The sequence below is a fragment of the Carassius auratus genome, chromosome 14, assembly GCF_003368295.1.
Source record: "Carassius auratus strain Wakin chromosome 14, ASM336829v1, whole genome shotgun sequence".
NCBI classification, from domain to species: domain Eukaryota; kingdom Metazoa; phylum Chordata; class Actinopteri; order Cypriniformes; family Cyprinidae; genus Carassius; species Carassius auratus.
The window spans coordinates 10,598,307-10,619,936 of NC_039256.1; the positions used below are offsets into that span (position 1 = coordinate 10,598,307).

The 21,630-nt window shown below is 37.6% G+C and overlaps 1 protein-coding gene across 1 annotated transcript in view; it reads left to right on the top strand.

The window, feature by feature from the left end:
* LOC113113583 (glutamate receptor 3-like) overlaps window positions 1–21,630 on the top strand; it is a 101,629-nt gene that overhangs the window by 53,447 nt on the left and 26,552 nt on the right. The window contains exon 4 of the mRNA XM_026279859.1: window positions 19,982–20,169. Within this exon, the coding sequence (XP_026135644.1) occupies window positions 19,982–20,169 (188 nt within the window). The remainder of the gene's footprint in view (window positions 1–19,981; window positions 20,170–21,630) is intronic.

The following is a 21,630-nucleotide window of genomic DNA, read 5'->3' on the forward strand; positions in this document are numbered from 1 at the left end:
GATGTTCAACTTCTGACAAAATTCAGCTGTTTTGTTTAGGAACGACATGATGGTAACAACTTGAATTATTTTTTTTTATTTAAATTTTTTTGTGAACTATCCCTTTAACACCACTATTTAAATGTAAATTCTGGTCAAGCAGAGAGAAAATGGCCAGCATTTTTCTCAGAAGCCTTATGCGATGAACCGTTACCAAGCCCATGACAACAGCGCTCAATATTGCATGGCAGGACTTGTAAGTGAAGACGGTTTGTGATTTGTTTCAGGGTAAATCCAGCAATATCCTTCCTTTATTGACTAAAAGCTTTTCATTAGGGTAAATAAAACAGAGAAGCCAAGTACTCCCACCATGAGAGCTTTTTGTCCCACTGCAGCACAATTAAAATCTATATTTCACAGTTGGTGAAGAAAAACATAACAAATGTTGAACAACAAATCATTATTTTGAATAAAAAACATTTAGGACGCACAGAGGAGAAGTACATCAAGCAGACAATTTTCCTTCGGTTTTGACCCACTGGCAGTATTCTTGAATTCATTTGTGTTATTACCAGGGGCATGGAACTCTCACACTCTCATGGTACAAGCTATTTAACAGCATCTGATGCATTCTATATGTGCATAGTAATTAAAGCCCAATTGCCCCCAAATTGGCGAGTGTCCTTCAAATGACCCAACCACCGGTGAACATTCAACATGTCACAAATCAATACGCATGTGATGCCTGAGCCAGTGTAATCAATGATCTGACAATAGCAGAGCTTTATTCATTCACATGAGGAACAACAACAGTGTCAGAGCTGACCTGCAGTGGTTATTATTAAGAGATTTTCGGGGGAGGGTTTGGTAAATTGCTGCACGTCCCCTCCCCCAAAATGACATTTTCTGAGGTCTGGGGCTTCATTTATAAAATGTATGCTGTGCTAAAAATCACACCAACATTTACAGTATATGTATAAAAATGGCCTTTGATGTGGATAAGTGCTTAGCGTCATGTCAGGGTCTAAGCAGACTTTGCATTTCTTGTGTCAGAGAGACACAGTACTGCAGGTATTTGGAAGTTTAAGCAATTTTCACCATTCTCAATGATTTGGACATTGACTTGAGTTCTTTTCAACATGTTCTCACTCCTAACACATATTGACACTTGGTCAGGTCTTTTTGACAGTTGAGGTAACCCTTTAGCATCATTTATTAACACTTAGGGTTCCCTTTTAGCATCACTTTTCATTGTGCAGGGCCCGCTATCGTTTTTAGTTGATTACCTTAATTTAATGGTTTGCATGCTTTTGTAAAAATAGAAATAATTTTATATAAATGTATTTTCACTGGAGCACCTTAACCCACCCCCACCCCTACCCTAAACCTACCCATTTCTGAACAATATATTAGGCAAATAATAGTACAGTCACAGGTATGTATTGCAAAAACTGACCATAAAAAGCAGTATAAAAGTATTACAAACAAGCCGAAGAATGAATCTCAGGAACACAGGACACAATCATCTAGTTTCTCGACAGTTCAACACTGTCAGACTTCAAGACCCCACAGCAAAGAATTCCGTTGTCCTACAGCTTAAAAACAGGTTCCAAGCCCTAGCGGACATCACGGAAGATCACGAGACTCATTGAGTAACACAATCAATGCAAAGGTGGGAAACCATCAAGACTGTGAGCAGAGCACTTTCGAGAAGGTTGCATTGCAAGTCTTCGGAAGCCATACAATACCTCTAAGCAAAGAAGAGAGTAAAATATTATTTTTTAATCACCGAAAATGATATCTCTTTATTAATGTGCTCACATCTCATTCAAAAAGATACTCAAGTACGTTATGCCATGTCCACACATACACAGGTATTTTTATAAACCCAGTTTTTGCTTCTTACATTTAAAAAAAAATCTCAGTCCACATGAAAAAGCGAAAGCATACTGTGAAGCACAGTCAAGAGCATGCCTAGCCAACAGGTGGCAATATAATCTCAACCGTAAAGCCATGTTGGCCAGTCAGAAGCCTGAAATAGTATCCAGCATGCGGCGATAACAGCACATGCTCCGACGTCAAAAATGATCGGTTTCAGTGACCTGGTGCTGCATTTGCATGTGGACGAACTGAATAGAAAAAGCTACAGTTTTGGAAATACCAGCGTTCGTATGGACAGGACCTTAGTGTCATGATTTTGCCCTCGTGTCCTTGATTTTCCTCTAGTCTTGAGGCAGGATCATGACAGGCCCGTGTTTTGTGTACAAGCACATGGCCTTGTCTTTGGGCCGTGTGCTTGTGTCGTCTCGTTTCCTTGCCCCGCCCCCTTGTTTTCCTAGTTTTGTCATTAATGCTTTACCCGTGTCACCTGTTATGCTATGATTAGTCTCCCTATTTCTATCCCCTTGTGTTCACTGTCCTGGGCGGTTCATTGTTAGACATTGTTACACTTTGAAGAGACGTTGTGAGTCCTGTGATTGTTCTTCTGTCGTAAGAGTCTTGTTAAGTTGCTTGTCTTTGCCCTAGTCGTTGTTTTCCCCCTCGTGGGTTTTGGTTTCCCCTTTTTGTCATCAATAAACCCTGTGTGTTGTGCATCCTGTCTGCGCTTGAGTTTATCCCTAACATCCACGTGACAGAATGAACCGCCGAACAAAGAACTCAGCAGACAGGATGCCCTCTGAACATCAGCGACAACTGGAGTCCCATAGGCAATGCTGGTTGTCATCCCCTACTGACAAGAAGAGGGTCACCCTCCCAGTCTCGTCCCAGGGTAGTTGGATCCTGCAGAACTATGCCCGGCTATGGGAGAGTTTCTCCCGGGAAGAGCCGCAGGTTTCCCCCTCGAGAACCTCCCCTTCTACCAAGCTGCCTGTGATCTCTGAGGTCGTCTCCTGGCTGTTACAACACAGGGGGATCAGGCACATCCCTCCCCGAATCCTGAGCCACCTCCCACACCCATCAGTCTCCACAAGAAGCGAGGGAGATGGTTCTCGAGAAAGAGAAGGAAGAAGGGTTCTTCTGGTTCTCCGTCCCTGTCTCCTCCTGAATCCGTGATGCCTCTCCAACCCGCAACTGTTCCTGAGAGTGCCGTTCCTGAGGTTGCTGCAGAGGAGGCTGTTCTGAAGACTGCAGTGCAGAAGACTGTTCCTGAGATTACTTCAGTAAAGGAGGATCCTGAACCAGCAACAGAGAGAACTGTGTCTGAGTCAGCAGTTGTGAGTGCTGAGGAGAGAGCCGCGGCCGACTCTGCTGCTGAAGCGGTGTTGCAGTCTGTTTCGGCTCGTCAAGAGATGCCAGTTGTCATTGCTGCCAAGACCCTGTCAGAATATTTGTCACGCCTAATCCTGATCCTAGAAGTCCCTGCCAGACCTGTCTTGTCCCCAGACCCCGTTCCTAGAGCCGCAGTGAGCGCCGATCCCGAGCCAGCCGCAGTGAGCGCCGATCCCGAGCCAGCCGCAGTGAGCGCGGTTCCAGAGCCAGTTTCTGTCCACGCTGATGCAGTTTCCAGAAGATGTTGTTGAGCGTCCAGAGGTCACTCCTGTCATGTCCACAGATGTTGTCAAGTGTCCAGAAGATGTTGTCAAGTGGCCACAGATCACTCCTGTCATGTCCACAGATGTTGTCATGTGTCCAGAGGTCACGCCTGTCATGTCCACAGATGTTGTCGAGTGTCCAGAGGTCACGCCTGTCATGTCCACAGATGTTGTTGAGTGTCCAGAGGTCACTCCTGTCATGTCCACAGATGTTGTCAAGTGTCCAGAGGTCATGCCTGTCATGTCCACAGATGTTGTCAAGTGTCCAGCCATCACTCCTGTCATGTCCACAGATGTTGTCAAGTGTCCAGAGACCACTCCCCACCACACACCACCCAGACCTGCCCGGACCCCTCGTTGTCAACCTTCGTCCCGTCCACCCAAGACTCCTGCACCACCCACCCGCCCTGGACCCCCCCCCCCCCCCCCATGAACTTTGTTGTCCCGCCTCCACCCCTTCCTTGTTTGTTTTTTCTGATTTTCCACCCTAACCCTGTCATAGTGTATTCTTTTTTACCTTTATTGTTATTTGTCATGTCTTGTTGGTTTGTGTCTGTGTCTCAGTCAGTCATGTCCCGCGTTTGATGTCCCCTTGAGGAGCGTCTGGAAGCCGCTCCTTAAGGTAGGGGTTCTGTCATTATTCTGCCCTTGTGTCCTTGATTTTCCTCTAGTTTTGATGCAGGATCATGACAGGCCCGTGTTTTGTGTACAAGCACATGGCCTTGTCTTTGGGCCGTGTGCTTGTGTCGTCTCGTTTCCTTGCCCCGCCCCCTTGTTATCCTAGTTTTGTCATTAATGCTTTACCTGTGTCACCTGTTATGTTATGATTAGTCTCCCTATTTCTATCCCCTTGTGTTCACTGTCCTGGGCGGTTCATTGTTACACTTTGAAGAGACGTTGTGAGTCCTGTGATTGTTTTTCTGTCGTAAGAGTTCCAGAGTGAAGAGTCTTTTGTTTATTGTTTGTTTCTAGTCTTGTTAAGTTGGTTGTCTTTGCCCTAGTCGTTGTTTTCCCCCTCGTGGGTTTTGTTTTCCCCTTTTTGTCATCAATAAACCCTGTGTGTTGTGCATCCTTTCTGTGCTTGAGTTCATCCCTAACCTCCACGTGACATTTAGCATGACACAATCGGAAAAATGGTTGCTTTAGGGCCCGATGTTGGTTTAAGTGCTCATGAATGTGTAAATAGTTTATGACTGTTTACACTGAAAAATCAAACAAAAAACATATATGCAATAATGACAATATTATTACCCAACATACAGTATAATTTAATCATAACTATACAATTCCAAATGACTTTGGCATTGACATATTGACGTCAAAGTTTCCTTATTTAAAGCAATGTCGAAAAATGCCCCAAACAAGCATCAATATGTGACGGGTTGGGAGACCAACCCGTCACTTCATAGTGTGGTTACCTCGAGTGTCAAAGACCTGACCAAGTGTGTGTGTGTGTGTGTGTGTGTGTGTATATATACACACACGCAAACACACACTGTATATACTGTACATAGTTTTAGCTTTATTCCAATTAACAATGTCTTAGATAGTTTTAGTTGATAACATCCCTGGTTAGCTGATCCCTTTGCATTGCAATTCCCCATTATCCATTTTTTAGAAGTGTTTTTTTATTTTTTTTGCACACATCTTGATTACTCATTCACACACCTCCGATTTAGTGCACACTCCAATGATCTCTATTTAATGGCAGATAATGTTGTAGTAAATGATTGTCAGCAATTGTAACGGTAACATTGTTCATTTGCATTTGTACTGACAGTTTCTGATGCTTCTGAATGAATTATTCTGGAGGTCTGCTAAGTTTAGCGCCCTGCCGTGGAGATAGGTCAGACATCCCCCACATGAACTACATATAAAAATACATATTTTATGGCCTACATTGATGTAAGTTATGCTGCCGTAGTACCCTTGAGTCACTTCATGCACTTCATAGTGTGGCTAGTGTCAGACAAAATCAATGGAAAGGCACAATGTGGAATGATAAAACTTGCCTGTGAATGCTGTGAATGGAAGGAAGCCCTTGAATGGGTTTAATGTTGAGACACAGAGACCTTCCCTGCAGCTCATTGAAGAATCTCAAAAGGATGCTCTAAATGAAAGGCCATTGGCTCTGCATTAAACTCCCATAATTCACAATAATGAGCCTGTTTAGCGGCTTTCAGTTTAACGCAGGGGATGAATGCTGCCTGGCACAGTTGGCAGAGATGGGCGGTGCAGGGGCCAAGGCGCCTGTGAATGGGATGATTAGATGACCACACTTAGTAAGATCATCGCTCTAATTCATTAGTCAACCTCAGGAAGAGGAAATGGCCATATCATGTTCACACCCATTGATGAACAGTTTTGAATGGGACGGCCGTTTTTACTCTTGCCCTTCCATCTATTTTTACCATCCCTGTTCATATATACACTCTGGATTTCTCTGGTACCCTCTGAATTAATTGTCATTTTTCTTCCTGATGCCTTTGCTCTTATAGAACAAATATTCTAAAAAGGGTTTCCAAAAGGGTACAAAATAAGGGTTGAAACTTTTATGTTTTTTATTATTATTGTTATTATTTGCAACCCTGCTACTGTCTTTCAAATGTGTGATTGATATTTTCTAGCAAGAAACTAGAAATTATAAATTAATACAGTCAAATGGGTAACAGGGTTGGATTTGTATAAAAGGTTGCCATTAGTATTATGCTGGTCGCTTAGGGGCTTAGAAGCCAAATGATTTCCAAATAATGGTTTGCAGATATTGGTAATCTTAGGAAAAAACAAGGTTGAACAGTGAATCATATTCAAATCAAGATTGCAAGTTTGCATAAAGCTGTCAATTATCAGTTCATTAGTTCGAGACCAAATGATGGTTTGTAGTTACTGATGATTTTCTCATAAAGTTATCAAAATGGTAACAAGGTGGAACAAATTTAAACAAATTAAAATAACAGACAGTTTTGATGTAGAAAATAATATAGACTGGATTCTGTCCAAATAACAGGGTACAAAATTGGACTTGAAACCTCTTGGACTTAAAAATAAATTATTATTTTCAACCCTGTTAATGTCACTTTTGAATACAGTTTACAATGGTCAAACATTGATTTGTGTTTGTTTTATAATAAGAAAAAATCGAATAGAGATACCATTTAAATTAATACAATTAAGTAAAGACATACATATATAAATACCGGAATGGGTAACATGGTTGCAGATTTAGTTTGTAAAAAGTTGGGCTACTATGCCACATGACTGTCTGTAGTTATTAACAGGATAACAGGGTTGAACAGTGAATAACAGATTTTAAAATAAAAATAATGTGCCGTTTAGACAGTAGATTACCTTATTTAGACATTATATAAATAAATAAATGAATGAATAAATATTATTTGCAACCCTGTTAAATTCATGTCTAAATACAGTACAAATGTACATAATTTGTATGATTATGATATTTTCTAGCAAGAAACACAAAATAAACATATATTTTTTAAAAGACAGAATTAATTAATTAATAAATACATACATACTTTACATACAGTACATACATACATGGGTTGCAAATTAATTTATCTATATTTAGTATATTTGGAAAATCGGAAGTGGTAACCAGGTTGAACAGTGACAGGTATAGCACAGAGGGTTCTCTGTCTCACCAAATGGATGTGTTTAAAGACCAAGACTATTATTGATTTTTAAGTCCACTGATGTGACAGTCCAAAAATGATCAGCTGTACAGTAGATCTTTCACACAAGCATCTCATGTGCCGCTGCATCAGAGGCTAAATTATGCATGAGGTGGATTTAATCAGCTGTGACACAATGACAGCTCAGGACACTTGAGACAAGACCTAAGGACATGAAGGTTATTTTTAAAAAGGACTGAACAAAAACAGGCTCTTTATTTTACTCTGCGACACAGAGTGGTCCTGATAAACTGAATGCAGTAATGTGTTATGTCGCCTCAGAGGACAAAGAGCTAATTCTCTACTTTCCATGTGGAAAAGCAGCTCAGAGCAATTCCAAGGTGAGCGCATGTGTCTTTTGTCAGAAGCATGTTTAGAGACATATAGTGGTAACTATACAAAAAGAAGCAGATTGCTTTATTATGTCCACTGCTAACTGAACCTGGAATAAGGCCGTTCACACACCTACCTACCAACAGCTCCGGCAACCATGGAATTACTGCTAGGGGCACTTATATATATATTAGAAATGTTATACAAGACAAAATGACCTGCTCTTTGCTTCAAACAGCCAGCTAGCACATGATTACTGTAATGTTGCCGTATATATCAAGCAAACATGTAATGTGTGTGAGCAAAGTTGCAACACACAGAGAAGATTATAAAGCAATGAAATTATGAGGAGCTTAATATGACATCAGTATGAGGAGACATGTATCAATCTGCATAATTAACATGAAAATAACAGATTAATAAGACCGAGCAAACACACAGGTTGAATTTAGTATTGACATTTGCTCACAACACACACTGGGCAAACAATATTATATTAGATTTAACTTTGCATTTAAGATCCTGAAACACACACAAAGTCAAATGCTAATTATTTGCATGTAATTATTGCACAATTAATTTGCAGCATATGGGGGTTTAATTAAATAAGCAAATATGTTAATTAATGTATTTAATGTGGCTCCTTTGTAACTATGGAAACTTTCATAATTCTTTGCTTATTTAATTCAATTTTGGATTAAAGTTATAACACTACATATATATATATATATATATATATATATATATATATATATATATATATATATATATATATATATATATATATATATATACATATATATGTGTGTGTGTGTGTGTGTGTGTGTGTGTGTGTACTTTCGTTTGAACGCAAATACTGAACTTTGTACACTCACAGTATGCATGCAACATAAAACTGAAAAAGAATGAAAAAAAAAATGAAAAATATCAATCAATCGATCAGTCAGTCAATGAATATGTGCTGAGGCTAATGATCAGAAAAAGAGTACAATCATGTGAAAGGTTATGAAATTAATACTTTGTTTATTTGTTTTTAGGGAATTAGATGAACGTTGATGGTATCATAAGGCTCTGACTGGCTAATAATAGCTCCAGGATCAGCGGTCCCAAAAAAAGTCACACTTAACACGTATGAATGTCATGGTATTAGACCACAAATTATCAGAGCAAGTCACGTTTATTTCAAATCAAACAGACATCTGTAGACATCTCCCTTTTGCTGAGACCCCTGTTTGTCTTCATACATGGTGTATATGTCTACACTGGAAGACATGCGCGGATCTCGGTTTGAAGTGAAGCTAGATCAGCTAAGCCTTGGATAAATGGAAATAAGGCCATCATTTGTAAGTTATTCCCCCTTAATGGGTTTTTCTTACTGAACTGCAATGGTAATGATAACACAGCATGAGACTAACATTTTGTTGAGCTCAGGCTGGTTTTGTGTATTTTGTCATGTTTGTTCCTTCCTAATGGAACATTTCACCATTACCCTTTTGAAACATTACACTCCAGGAATCATGTAAATCAAAAATTAAAAGCATTATCTTGCTCCAGTTGCTGCGAGAGAGCATGAAACTCCCTCATCCGTTGTATTTTTAAACCTTTGATTTAATGTTTTTCGGGGGAGCGAAAGGTATACTAAGGTAGATTAGATGTTGAGATTTACTTGATATTTTTCTTGCCTGGAATAAAAGTGTCCTCACATCATTTTATGAGTCATATGGCTGATGTAACAGATAATTGAATAGCATCCATCCACAAGTGTGGGCTATGTGTTTTTTGCGGAGGTGTTTACTGTCCTGTGCATGTGTGTGTATGTGTGTGTGTGTGTACTCGCTGGCTCCAGCAGTCTGTAGGCTGTGCAAATGAAAAACAGTGCTGAGAGCCCCTACACCCCGCTGCATGCATGCTCTTTTATAGATATGCTTGACATGCTGCTTTGCATTTTGATTTTCACATCGGCTGTCTGGCCGATTAGAACTGTACTTGGCTCGAGATGGTTTTAATTAAAATAAACACACCACATCAAAGATTCTCTCCCTCCTCAACGGTTTCAGCAAAACACACTTAGGACACTTCCAATCTATCTTCTTTATTACACAATACAACAAGCGCATGCACTGAGAGGTGGGGAATTTGGTCCAACCGTGTGTGCCGGTAGCTGTGCATTATTAAAGATGAGCTCGTCTGCTCTTAGTGTGAGGTGAGCAGAAGCAAACACTCATCAAACGATAAGATGGTATTTATTTTGGCTGTGGCAGAGGACTATGAAGATTAAGTATCCAAGAAGACGTCGCTCATTAATGTGCGCTCATTCCCAGCTACAGCCCAGGGAGCGACTTTTCTCAGGAGAAAGCAATATCTGGCTAATGAAACATGAAGTATGAGTAAACTAACCGAAAGTCAATGACATTGTCTGTTCCTTTTCCTGTTCCTCCGGTGTTTGCGTGGTGCAGTTGAACAGAAACGAAACTCGCTTTGATGTTTCCAAATGATCTCTCTCACGAGTCTGATGAGATTTCTGGGGAAAATTCAGGAATTTTCCATAGTGTTGCAATATAAAGTCCAGCGCTCATCTGCAGTGCTCTTATCATGGTGGATTCTCTTCATTTCAGAGGTGATTCAGCTGCAGACAATGGTAGATATTAACATATATAAATTCACAGATGCTTTTATTCAGAGCAACATACAAATTACAAAATTAATAATAATAATTAAAAAAAACACAAACAATTAAGGTTGAATTATTCCTATTAGCTGTCATTTCTGCACCACTAATAAGTCCACAACATAACTATAACTTGCAGGTGCCAAGTCCTGTTGGAAAATGAAATCTGCATCTCCATAAAGTTGGTTAGCAGCAGGAAGCATGAAGTGCTCTAAAACTTCCTGGTATACGGCTGCGTTGACCTTGTACCTCAGAAAACACAGTGGACCAACACCAGCAGATGACATGGCACTCCAAACCATCACTGACTGTGGAAACTTTACACTGGACCTCAAGCAATGTGGATTGTGTGCCTCTCTTCTCTTCCTCCAGACTCTGGGACCCTGATATCCAAAGGAAATGCAAAATTTACTTTCATCAGAGAACATAACTTTGGACCACTCAGCAGCAGTCCAGTCCTTTTTGTCTTTAGACGCTTCTGACGCTGTCTGTTGTTCAAGAGTGGCTTGACACAAGGAATACAACAGCTGAAACCCATGTCTTGCATACGTCTGTGTGTAATGGTTCTTGAAGCACTGACTCCAGCTGCAGTCCACTCTTTGTGAATCTCCCCCACATTTTTGAATGGGTTTTGTTTCACAATCCTCTCCAGGGTGCTGGTTATCTCTATTGCTTGTACACTTTTTTCTACCACATCTTTTCTACCGTCCCTTTCTCCTCTCTATTAATGTGCTTGGACACAGAGCTCTGTGAACAGCCAGCCTTATTTGCAATGACGTTTTGTGTCTTGCCCTCCTTGTGAAAGGTGTCAATGGTCATCTTTTGGACAACTGTTTAGTCAGCAGTCTTCGCCATGATTGTGTAGCCTACAGAACTAGACTGAGAGACCATTTAAAGGCCTTTGCAGGTGTTATACTGTATATATAGTGAAATACTTTTGTTATATATTACCAAATATAATTCTCCTTGATATGTATTTTTATTTTTATTTTTTTATGTTTCTTTTTTACTGTGAGAAGTGCATTAACCATGATTTTTGACTGGACCAGCATAAAAAAATGCACTTAAAAAAATGATGTTGTCATTTCACTTTTAAATGTACATTATGATTGTGAATGGACCTTAAGTCTAAGGGTCTTTTGTTATCATTTATTTTATTCAAAATTTTAAAAATCTGTAGTATGCAAGTTTGACCAAACAGGAAATGAGATCATTAAAACTAGCTCTTTCATCACCATAGCCTATGAGTTCAGTCATATCTTTAGCCTTGAGCAATTATTGACTTCATCATCATTCTTTCAGAGCAGGCAGTGAGATCTCTCAGTTGTCTCGGAGCTCTAACCCCGTCACAGAGAGGATGCTTAGCAACCCTGCTCAAATGGCGCTCCGGAGGTGGCACAGCCGTCACAGCTCGCATCCCAAATGCGGCCCAAACTGGCCGTGGCGTTTCAATTAGCCACCGTGAGGAGCATAGGAGCAGAGAGGAGATTAGAAACAGCTAAATTCAATTACAGCTAAGCTTCCATGTGTAATGCTTCAAACTTCATCCTGTTAAGATCTGGTTAAGAGTACAGCCGAAAGGACGCTTACTTGCTGCATGATTCCTGCACTCGGATTTCTGCGTCTGAGTGAACTGCATCCATCCTAAAGTGAGACAACATTACACAGCCAGAGATTCCAGTCAATAAGCATAGAAGACATCAAACCAACAAACCAAGAAAGGAAAACTCACAGCTCACAAGACACAATGGAGCTCTCAGATGTGGTTTAAGGTTCAACTTTGTTTCAGATTTGTCTTCTGGGGAGAAATTAAAAATTAGACAATTAACCCTTCGCAAAACTCTTCTACCTTTGGTTACAGTTGCTTACTTGGAAAAGCTTTATTCATGATTTTCAGTAAAATTTTCTCATAAAATAATAATAATAAATAAAATGAATGTAAATAATTCTTACATAGACTGAACTGAATTCTGACATTTACAAATTGCTTTTAAAGTGCTTTTAATTGTTTAATTGCCTGGTAAATGACTAGAAATGGCTACATTTGACTGTGGAAACTCTGTAGTTACAAGCAACACTACACTATTGAAAAAATGGAAAAAACATGCTTTATGCTATTAACAAACCATTAATTATGGCTCTAGCCTCAAAATCCTAGTTTGCTGCTAAATAATAGTTAGTAAGGTAGTTGTTAAGTACACGTATTGGGTTGGATTAGAGATCTGTCTGTCTTTCAGTCTATCTGTCTGTTATTCACTGTTACTATTTTTCCTAAACCCATAATAAGATTATCAAGCAAGATTGTAAAACCATTATTTGGCCCCAAGCTTGTAAGCCCCTGAGTGACAACTTAATACAAACTGCAAACTTTTATACAAATTCCAACCCTGTTCCCCATGTAATTGTATTTTTTTAAATGTGTATTCGATGTTTATTGCTAAAAGTAACACACATTACACGTTAAAGTTACAATTTTGCAGATATTTGCAGTAAAATATCCAAAAACCACTAGGCTAGTGTTATATATTTTGTCCAGCTAATTACTGACAATATATCTAATGTTTTCAACTAATTGTAAATCATGAGAAAATTCCCATTTTAAACAGTGACATGGGGCAGTGTAGTGGCCTGTCAATGACGTTAGTTACCCTTTATTACCACCTTTACTGACGTAGAAACGACATGACAACAGTGTTTGTACAAATGCGGAAATAGCTTCGCGTCTAACTTCAACTAGAAAGAGATAACAATCTCACTTGTGTTTTACTCGACAGGTGAGTTGTTTTGATTCATATCTTTACAGAAAACGTATGCTATTATAACGTTTGACAAGATTAATATTATGGGGCACACACACCAAACACCGGGCATCGCGTCTCTAGACCCGCGCGAGGGAACATGACCATGATTTATCTTTCCGTCTCATTGATGGCCGTCAGAGAAAACAACAAATCCCATCGTTCCAAGCTCCTTCTTAGCGTCATCAAACCACGCGATTGTTATTGTTTTGGTAGTGCGCCCTCTAGTGGCAGGTCCTACAATCTGTACCATTAATCACACATTAGAAAGACAGTAGCAGGGTAGCAAATATTATTAATAATAATAATCATTCAGGATTTATTGTTTTGTAAGATGAATGTCATATTTCACTTTTTTTTCTTTTCTTTTTTTCTTGGAAGTACATAATAAGAAATCATTTTTACATTTAAATTATTTGGTATCTTGAAAAATCAGGGCAGTTTGAGACATCCTTGAGATCTTGAAGGTCCATCAGACACCAATGACAGATCTCCTAGATTGTTTTCCATTTCATTAGAAACCTGCTCATGCTTGTTGGACATGAGTGTCAGAGTAGTTTTGAGTTCAATATATGAATGAGGGGAACCACATTATCAAAATGTGATGCCAACCCCTGAGTGAATGTTTGGAGAGAAAGCAGACGAGCCCCTGACAGAGTGCCTCAAATAGAGACATTTCAGTCCTCACAGCCTGCAAATAATCAGGCAGGCATCTGTAGGACCGTACGCTCACCAGTGCTCAGGGTTTTACAGCATGTTCAAATTCAGCAGGCTCAAAGTGATGATTAGCACTTAGCAGTGCAATCAGAAATGACCCACACCGCCCACATTTCAGCAAGCAAAAATTTATAATCACAATACAGAAATCTTGTCGTCAGAATTTATGTTCCATCCAGTATGACTTTAGCTGCAATCCCACCCAGCTGTGGCTTATTTACCTAAAGAAGCGAATGCAATTTATGGGGGTCCACACAGGGGTCACGGAGATATCAATAAAACACAATGGCTGTGCCAAGGATATCAGCACAGCCTGTTACGCTCAAGCAGATGCAGGGTTTTTCTGGTCCGCTAATGTCCTAGATGGTGACTGGCAAGGTTAGAGGGCCCGTCTGCTGTAAATTACCGTTGGCAGAGACAGGGCTTTTTTTTTTCTTTTTTTTTTTTGGCAATGACTCACTACAGGATGCATATGCAAATGCAGCAGGCAAGTCATAGAATCATTCCAATTCAGTCTCAAAGTCAATTAACTTTGCCACTCTAATTAACTGTCAAAAACAGCTAAAAGAGTGAGAAAGCCATTATGTGTATTGATAAGTGGCACAGATAGCTCAGCCGGGTGTCTGTTTATGGGTGCAGACAGCTTTGTCAGGCTTGTCAGAGTTCTGCGCTTCTTCCACAGTTTGTCCGTCTTGGGTTTTGATGTCTGTGGAAAACTTTTGTGCTGACTTTGAAGAAGTGGATGTAAAACTTGTCTAATTCTTTGGAGAATGTTTAGTCAGATTTAATCTCTTAATTTCCATACAAATGCGGATCCAGACGGGCATGGGATCTTTTGATGAATCTTCAATGAATTCTGTTGCACCCATTCAAATTCTGTCTGGCGGCCAATGAGAGATAGCACCTCGATTAATCATGCTGTTCACAATATAATGATGTATAGTGCTGTGACAGTTGTCTGGTTTTCAGTAGGAATGCTGCAGTACCTAACTTATAATCTGACTTTCATTTGACTGTCAAACTAGCAAGGAAGTCCTATTCATTAAACATATAAAATATCACATGTACACTAAAATGTAAAGAGGGGCCAGTGTACTGTATACTTGTGAAGGCATTTTCTCTATTGATTTGTTTTGTATAGTGTTTTAGGATTAAAATAATCCATAAAGTTAACTTTTTTTTTTTTTTCTTACAGTGTACTGGGATTAATATTAACAGTATTTTACCTTTATACACTAAAAAGCTTACATTTGATGTAATTTAATATAATTATATTATATATAAATATATATATATATATATATATATATATATATATATATATATATATATATATATATATATATATATATATTACTTTTGGAAGTGGAAATGAGCAAGTTAATTGGCAAGCATTGACAATGATTTATTTATTTCACCAATTTATTTATTTATTTTAATAAATGTTTCTTCTGAGCTTAGCATTGCAGGACGTTTAATCCATATTTGGCCCAATCCTTGAAATAAAATAATTTCTGTTCAGTTATATTTTTGTATTGTCTAGCTTAAACATTGTTGATTCCAAACATTGTTCGGTTAATTCTGTGCAAAACTCAGTGGATTGCATTATTTATTTTTTAACCTTTGTTGTCTAAACCTATGAACGGCACTCATAGTAACACATTAACAAAGACATCATCAATCAAATAAATAAATAAATAAATAAAAAATGTAAAAAATTCCCAAGGGTCATTTGTTGTTTCTTTGGGGATTTAATGTTATTCCAGCACTGATCGTTGGAGATCTCCTCAGAGGAATAACAGTAGAATTTAATTCCCTTGTAATCGGACCTTTTTGAAATCATCCTGTAACTCTGTGCAGTCTAGTGAGCTTTAACAACTCTTTTTAACAAATCTCACTTGATCTGACCATATTGCACTTGAATAGAAATAGCAGGTGACCAGTTGTTTGCAGGTCAGGTAAACTCCATGCCTAAAAAAAAAAAAAAAAAAAAAATATATATATATATATATATATATACATTTATTGTTTATTTTAAATGAATAACAAGCAGTGATGCATACTTCTTTATATACAATAGTGCTCAAAATGTCTGTGATATCAGTATTTTTTATTTTTATTTTTTATAAATAGATACTTTATTCATCAAGAACGTTAAACTGATCAAAAGTGACAGTACAGCCATTTAAAATATTGTGTACTCATATAAAGTTTCTATTCCAAATAAATGCTGTTTTTCTCAATAAACTCAGTTTATCAAGGATTACTAAGGAAAAGAAATCACTTCCATACTTAATTAAGCAACACAATCATTTTCAACCAAAATTAAAAACAATCCGAAATGTTTCTTGAGCAGCAAGTCTCAGCATATTAGAATGATTTCTAAGGATCATGTGAGATTGGAGTAATGCAAAAACATTATGCTGACAACTTTAAATAAATATAATAATAAAAATATAATAATAATCAAAGTTATATAATATAATATTTCATGAATATCTGATTTTTACTAATTATTTCATAGAGTCAGTGTGGTGTAACTTACATACATGGACCTTCACTACTCACTAAGTGGCTTCATCAGCTGGGATCTGATGATTGGTGATCTCTTCATATTTAGGGACCTCATCTAGCAAAAGTCATGTGAAGATAATAAATAGCAGCTTATTAGTGCTGGAATCATGAGATTAACTGAGAGATTAAGGGGTAACACTTTAGAATAAGGTTCCATTAGTTAATGTTAGTTAATGTATTAATTAACATGAACAAACAATGAATAATACATTTATTACTGTATTTATTCATCTTCGTTAATGTTAGTTAATGAAAATACAGTTATTCATTGTTAGTTCATGGTAATTCACAGTGCATTAACTAATGTTAACAAGCACAACTTTTGATTTAAATAATGCATTAGTAAATGTTGAAATTAACATGAACTAAGACTTATAAATGCTGTAGAAGGATTGTTCTTGCTTAGTTCATGTTAACGAAAGTAGTTAACTAACATTAACTAATGGAACCTTATTCTAAAGTGTTACCGATTAAGGATATAATCATAGGTACTGTATAGTGAGAAGCATCAATGGCCTCCTTAACTTCTCTCTGAGACGCTCTGTGCTCACTGTCTAAAATCTTCATTTGACTGTCCTTGAGCGCGTGCTCCTTGTCCTTTAGATGCAGATGCACTTCTGTGTTTTGTCCGCAGGGCTCTGTCCCTCTGTGTTGTGACATGCGCTCACACTTCTCCTCATCGCAGAACTGCATGGATGATGGTACTCTGTGTTTGTCCTCTGTGTAACCCGTTTAAAATGTATGTTGTGTTTGTTGATGGTCCTGTATAGTTTCTCAAATCAAGAAATGTAGGAAATGTTTTGTTGATTTTTTGCTTTTCAGTGTCTTTTTTGTGACCCTGTAGCACAAAACCAGATTTAATTATTTTCAAAATTGAGATTTATTTTCATCTGAATAAATAAGCTCTCCATTGACTTATGGTTTCTTAGGATAGGACATTATTTGGCCGAGATACAACTATTGGAAAATCTGGAATCTGAGTGTGAAAAAAAAAACTCTAAATACTGAGAAAATGGCCTATAACTTTGTCCAAATTAAGTTCTTAGCAATGCATATTACTAATAAAAAAAAATAAGTTTTGACAATATAGGTAATGAAATTTACTAAATGTCTTTATGAAACATGAACTTTATGTAATACCCTAATGATTTTTGGCATAAAAGAAAAATGTATAAATTTGATTGTACTATGTATTTTTGGCTTTTGCTAAAAATATACCTGTTCTACTTATGACTGCTTTTGTGATCCAGAGCAGTGCTTTAAGTGGCTCAAAAGAAGTATCGGTACTCTCTTTCTCTCTATCTCTATATATAATTAAATTTATGCATTTAGCAGACACTTTTATCCAAAGCGACTTACAGTGCATTCAAGCTATCAATTTTTACATATCATGTGTTCCCGGGGAATCAAACCCCCAACCTTGTGCTTGCTAGCTCAGTGCTCTACCAGTTGAGCTACAGGAACACTCTATATATATATAAACAGCTAGTTGCTTGGTTACTTTTGATGCCTCAACCCCTAATGATTTGAAGTCCAACAATTCAATAATTCCTTGATTTACTTTCATAATTGTAAAGGTTTTGCATACACATGGAAAATGGAAAAGTCTACATTCAGCAGATGGAAATATATAATAAATAAATAGTTTTTAACTCGTTATTAATAGTATTACTGTTTCATTTTGCTCTCCATATACGGGATATCAATCACAATTATTTTATCCAATTGACTGCCATAGATTTTACCAGTAAATAATATCAAGAAATAAATTACAATAAATGGTATTAATACATTTTTTAAATGAAAATGCTAACATATATATAGGAGCATTATGTTATGGTCCATGGCTTGAAATATCTGTCTAGAATATTCTGGATAGCAGAATACTCATGGCTTTAAGACTGAATGAAAAAATCAGGATAAAACACAGCCATTTTAGTTTATATTAAAGTCTCTTCCATAGACATACATCATGTTGACTGTAAATGAATTAAACTGAACTGAGTACTCCCTACCATAGTGTACAGGTAAAAAAAAAACATGCTGAGAACCCATTTCTCAAGTTCATTCTCCCGTCAGAGTGCTAGGGAGTGCATGCAAATATTGTGCATCACAAACCATAATTCTTATTTTTTAATTCAACATCAATTCACAGAAAAAGTAGCTCTATCTGGAGATTGCTCTGAGCAAACATGCATACAGCGCCTCATATATTATGAACTGGACACATTGTGCGGATGAGGAAGCCAGACGTGCTGAACATCACATCCATTCATTCGGAGCCATCCTGTGATGGCTGACACGGCACGCTCTTCTGGTGTAGACGGGTCGTATAGTGCAGATTTTATTTAAAAAAAAAATTTAAACCATTTGCGCAGCGTTTTTCAGAAAAGTCATTTAATGGGGTGGGGAGCAGTGTGATGGCAGCTGCATGCTGGGAGAGCAGACACAAGGCTTTTCATGCCACCTGGGCCGGGCAGAGCAATTGAGCCGTGCAAAGCCTGAATAGAGGAAGTGCAAAGAGAAGTTCAAGCAATCTGCAGTACAGAAGAGTTGCCCAAAAATGTTGACTTTGTTGCATTCGTGTCTGTGTTCACCGCCTGTGATAAGGCTTTCGAGGGGCGGTGTCACGTGATCTCGGCCCTGAATGAATGCATTTGCATAATCCGCAGTGAATTACTCTGGCTATCACCTTTAAAAATCTGCATTTTTTAAATGCATGTTTATATCTGGAAAAACACTGTCAGAATGTTCTGCTCAAAAGTACATTGGGTCTTTGCAACAACCATGAAACAGACACACACAATATATATATAGATTACATTAGACATACAAAATTTGATTAATATTGCTGCCACTCTTGAATATATTCTATGATTTCTGGTCATTATACAGGAACTAAGTTAATCCTTTTAGCAAACCACGTGCAAACCAAATTAGACCTTTCAGTCTATCAACTCACTGCTCATTATGGAGGAAATGTGAATATGATTTATTTAAAAACCCAGGGGAGCTATTATACATGATCTTTCATATCTGAATGATGTTTTTAAATTGTAATAATTATGCATATTAAAAATACAAACAACATTTAATACAACTATTTTATTCATTTATTATTTAAGGACACATTTTATTTTTTTTTTATTTTTTTATTTGTAAACAAACTAATCAGTAATTTCCTCTATATATATGATTTTTATAATGCAATTAATGAGCTACTTCTACCTAATCTAACTTATAAAGATTTGTTTTGTTTGTATGAATGAATGTATTACAGTATATATACTTCAGCATTATTTATTAACTTATTAATAATTAGGACATTTTTTAAACAAAAAAAATTAGATGTTACTCTTTTTAGTTTTAATTTCATAGATGTTACTGTATGAATATTTCAACATGGCCGGAATTCTGTATCGACCAATCAGCATCTGGGATGATTCTATCTGTTTTATATTCACCTCAAGTTGCATTGCAGATATGTTTTACTTTGCACAGTTGTTTTTCAAACTAGAGATCTAATCCAAAATGACAAAGTCACATTAATACTCTTTGTGCATATACATAATACTTCATTTGTGGGAAATTGAAGACGCACGCTGAATATATTTTATGTGACAGCATGTCAACACCTATGAAGCTCTGGAGTGTGAGCTAACGCAAAAATGATTGTTTTCCTGTCAGGATTTTCCATTCTTCAAGCCATTATGGAGGCTGCGGTGGCAAATAACTGGCAAGTTACAGCGCGGTCGGTGGGCAGCATCACGGACCCCCAGGAGTTCCGGCGCATCATTGAAGAAATGGACAGGAGACAGGAGAAGCGCTACCTCATCGACTGTGAAGTGGACAGAATCAATGTCATCTTGGAGCAGGTAAAGTCTGCATTTACCCCCTGCCTGTTTTTTAGCTTTTCTGGCAGTCTGGCTGGTTTGATGTCTCTTCCCTACCCATAATGCCCTGCATCTGAAGACTTGTTCGTTTAGCGAGAATCCAGTCCCTGATTTATTCATATTCCTGAAGTCCATCAGTCTACCGTGTCGTTTCCACATGGATGACCTGACAGAGCTGTAGATGGGTTCTCTGAGCGTACAATTAAACTGAATGTGTGAGCAGATATTGGAGCACTACTGTCCTCTTCTCTCTGGTCTCTAATAGATCGCCGCGGCTCTTTGATGTCTGTCTGTGAAGGGTAATCAGCCCCTGAACTGGAATGTGCTCGTTAGCACTAATTTAAATGTATTAGCTCCAGTAGCACAATACCTCCTCATTGAATCTTTTGTTCTGCTTGATTTTTTGAATCTGTTCTACGTTTAATTTTATTTTGATCCATAATATATATTAAGCATTAATTTATCACGGCCAGCAGTACTCTGGCAAATGATGTTGTCATTGCTGTAATTTTATTTTTAAAGACTGCTACAAATCAATAGAGTGCAACAGTAACTACCAGATTTTTCTGCAGCCTGGGTTCTTGAGATTATTTCCCCATTCATTTTCTCCATAGTGATTTCAGTAAAATCTTTCAATAGAGCTCTAAGCCTCAAACCACAACAGCCAGCTTTGAGATGAATCATAACTTTACAGCATATGCTTGTATTGATGTTAGTGTAAAAGTGTATTGCAAAATAGTATTTTAAAAAATGCTAAAATTAAATATGAGAAGATATTTAGAAAAATGTGAGTAGCCAAACTGTTGCTAGTCCCTATTGACTTCCATAAAATTGGAACAACTTGAAAGTGAGTAAATGATAAAATGAGATTTTTTGTTTGTTTGTTTGTTTGTTTGTTTTATGTTTTGTTTTACAAAATTAAATCTCACTGGTCCTGATTCATAAAAAACAAGCACACTTTCATTTAAGTACCAGTTCTCACTAGTTGTTTATTAGTATGAACATTACTAGCATGTCGGCTGTTTACTAGTGCTTATAAAGCAGATATTAGTATCAGTATTCGTAATTAGTTAATAGTTAATAGTAAGAACTAGTTCCCAAACTAAATTGTGACCAAACTTTCTTACATAAATTGCCATGTCGATTAAAACATGAAAATATCTTGAGCTTGTGTTCAATACAGACCTTGACTCGATTTCAGTGCTAAAATGCTCATTGCTTGATTTTGGCCTACAAAAATCAATTAAACAACCCTCTACAGTGTAATGTGCATTTATTCACAATTTGGCCCTTAAAACTAAATCTATGTCTTTTCAATAAGTCAGTGAAATATTTGTACCTTGTCTTTGCCTCTGGCTGTACCTTTCCTAAATGGTACAGCAGTTTAAGGGTGAAAACGAGCAGGCAGGAGAGGAATTAAGAAAATTACAGCAGAAATCTTAT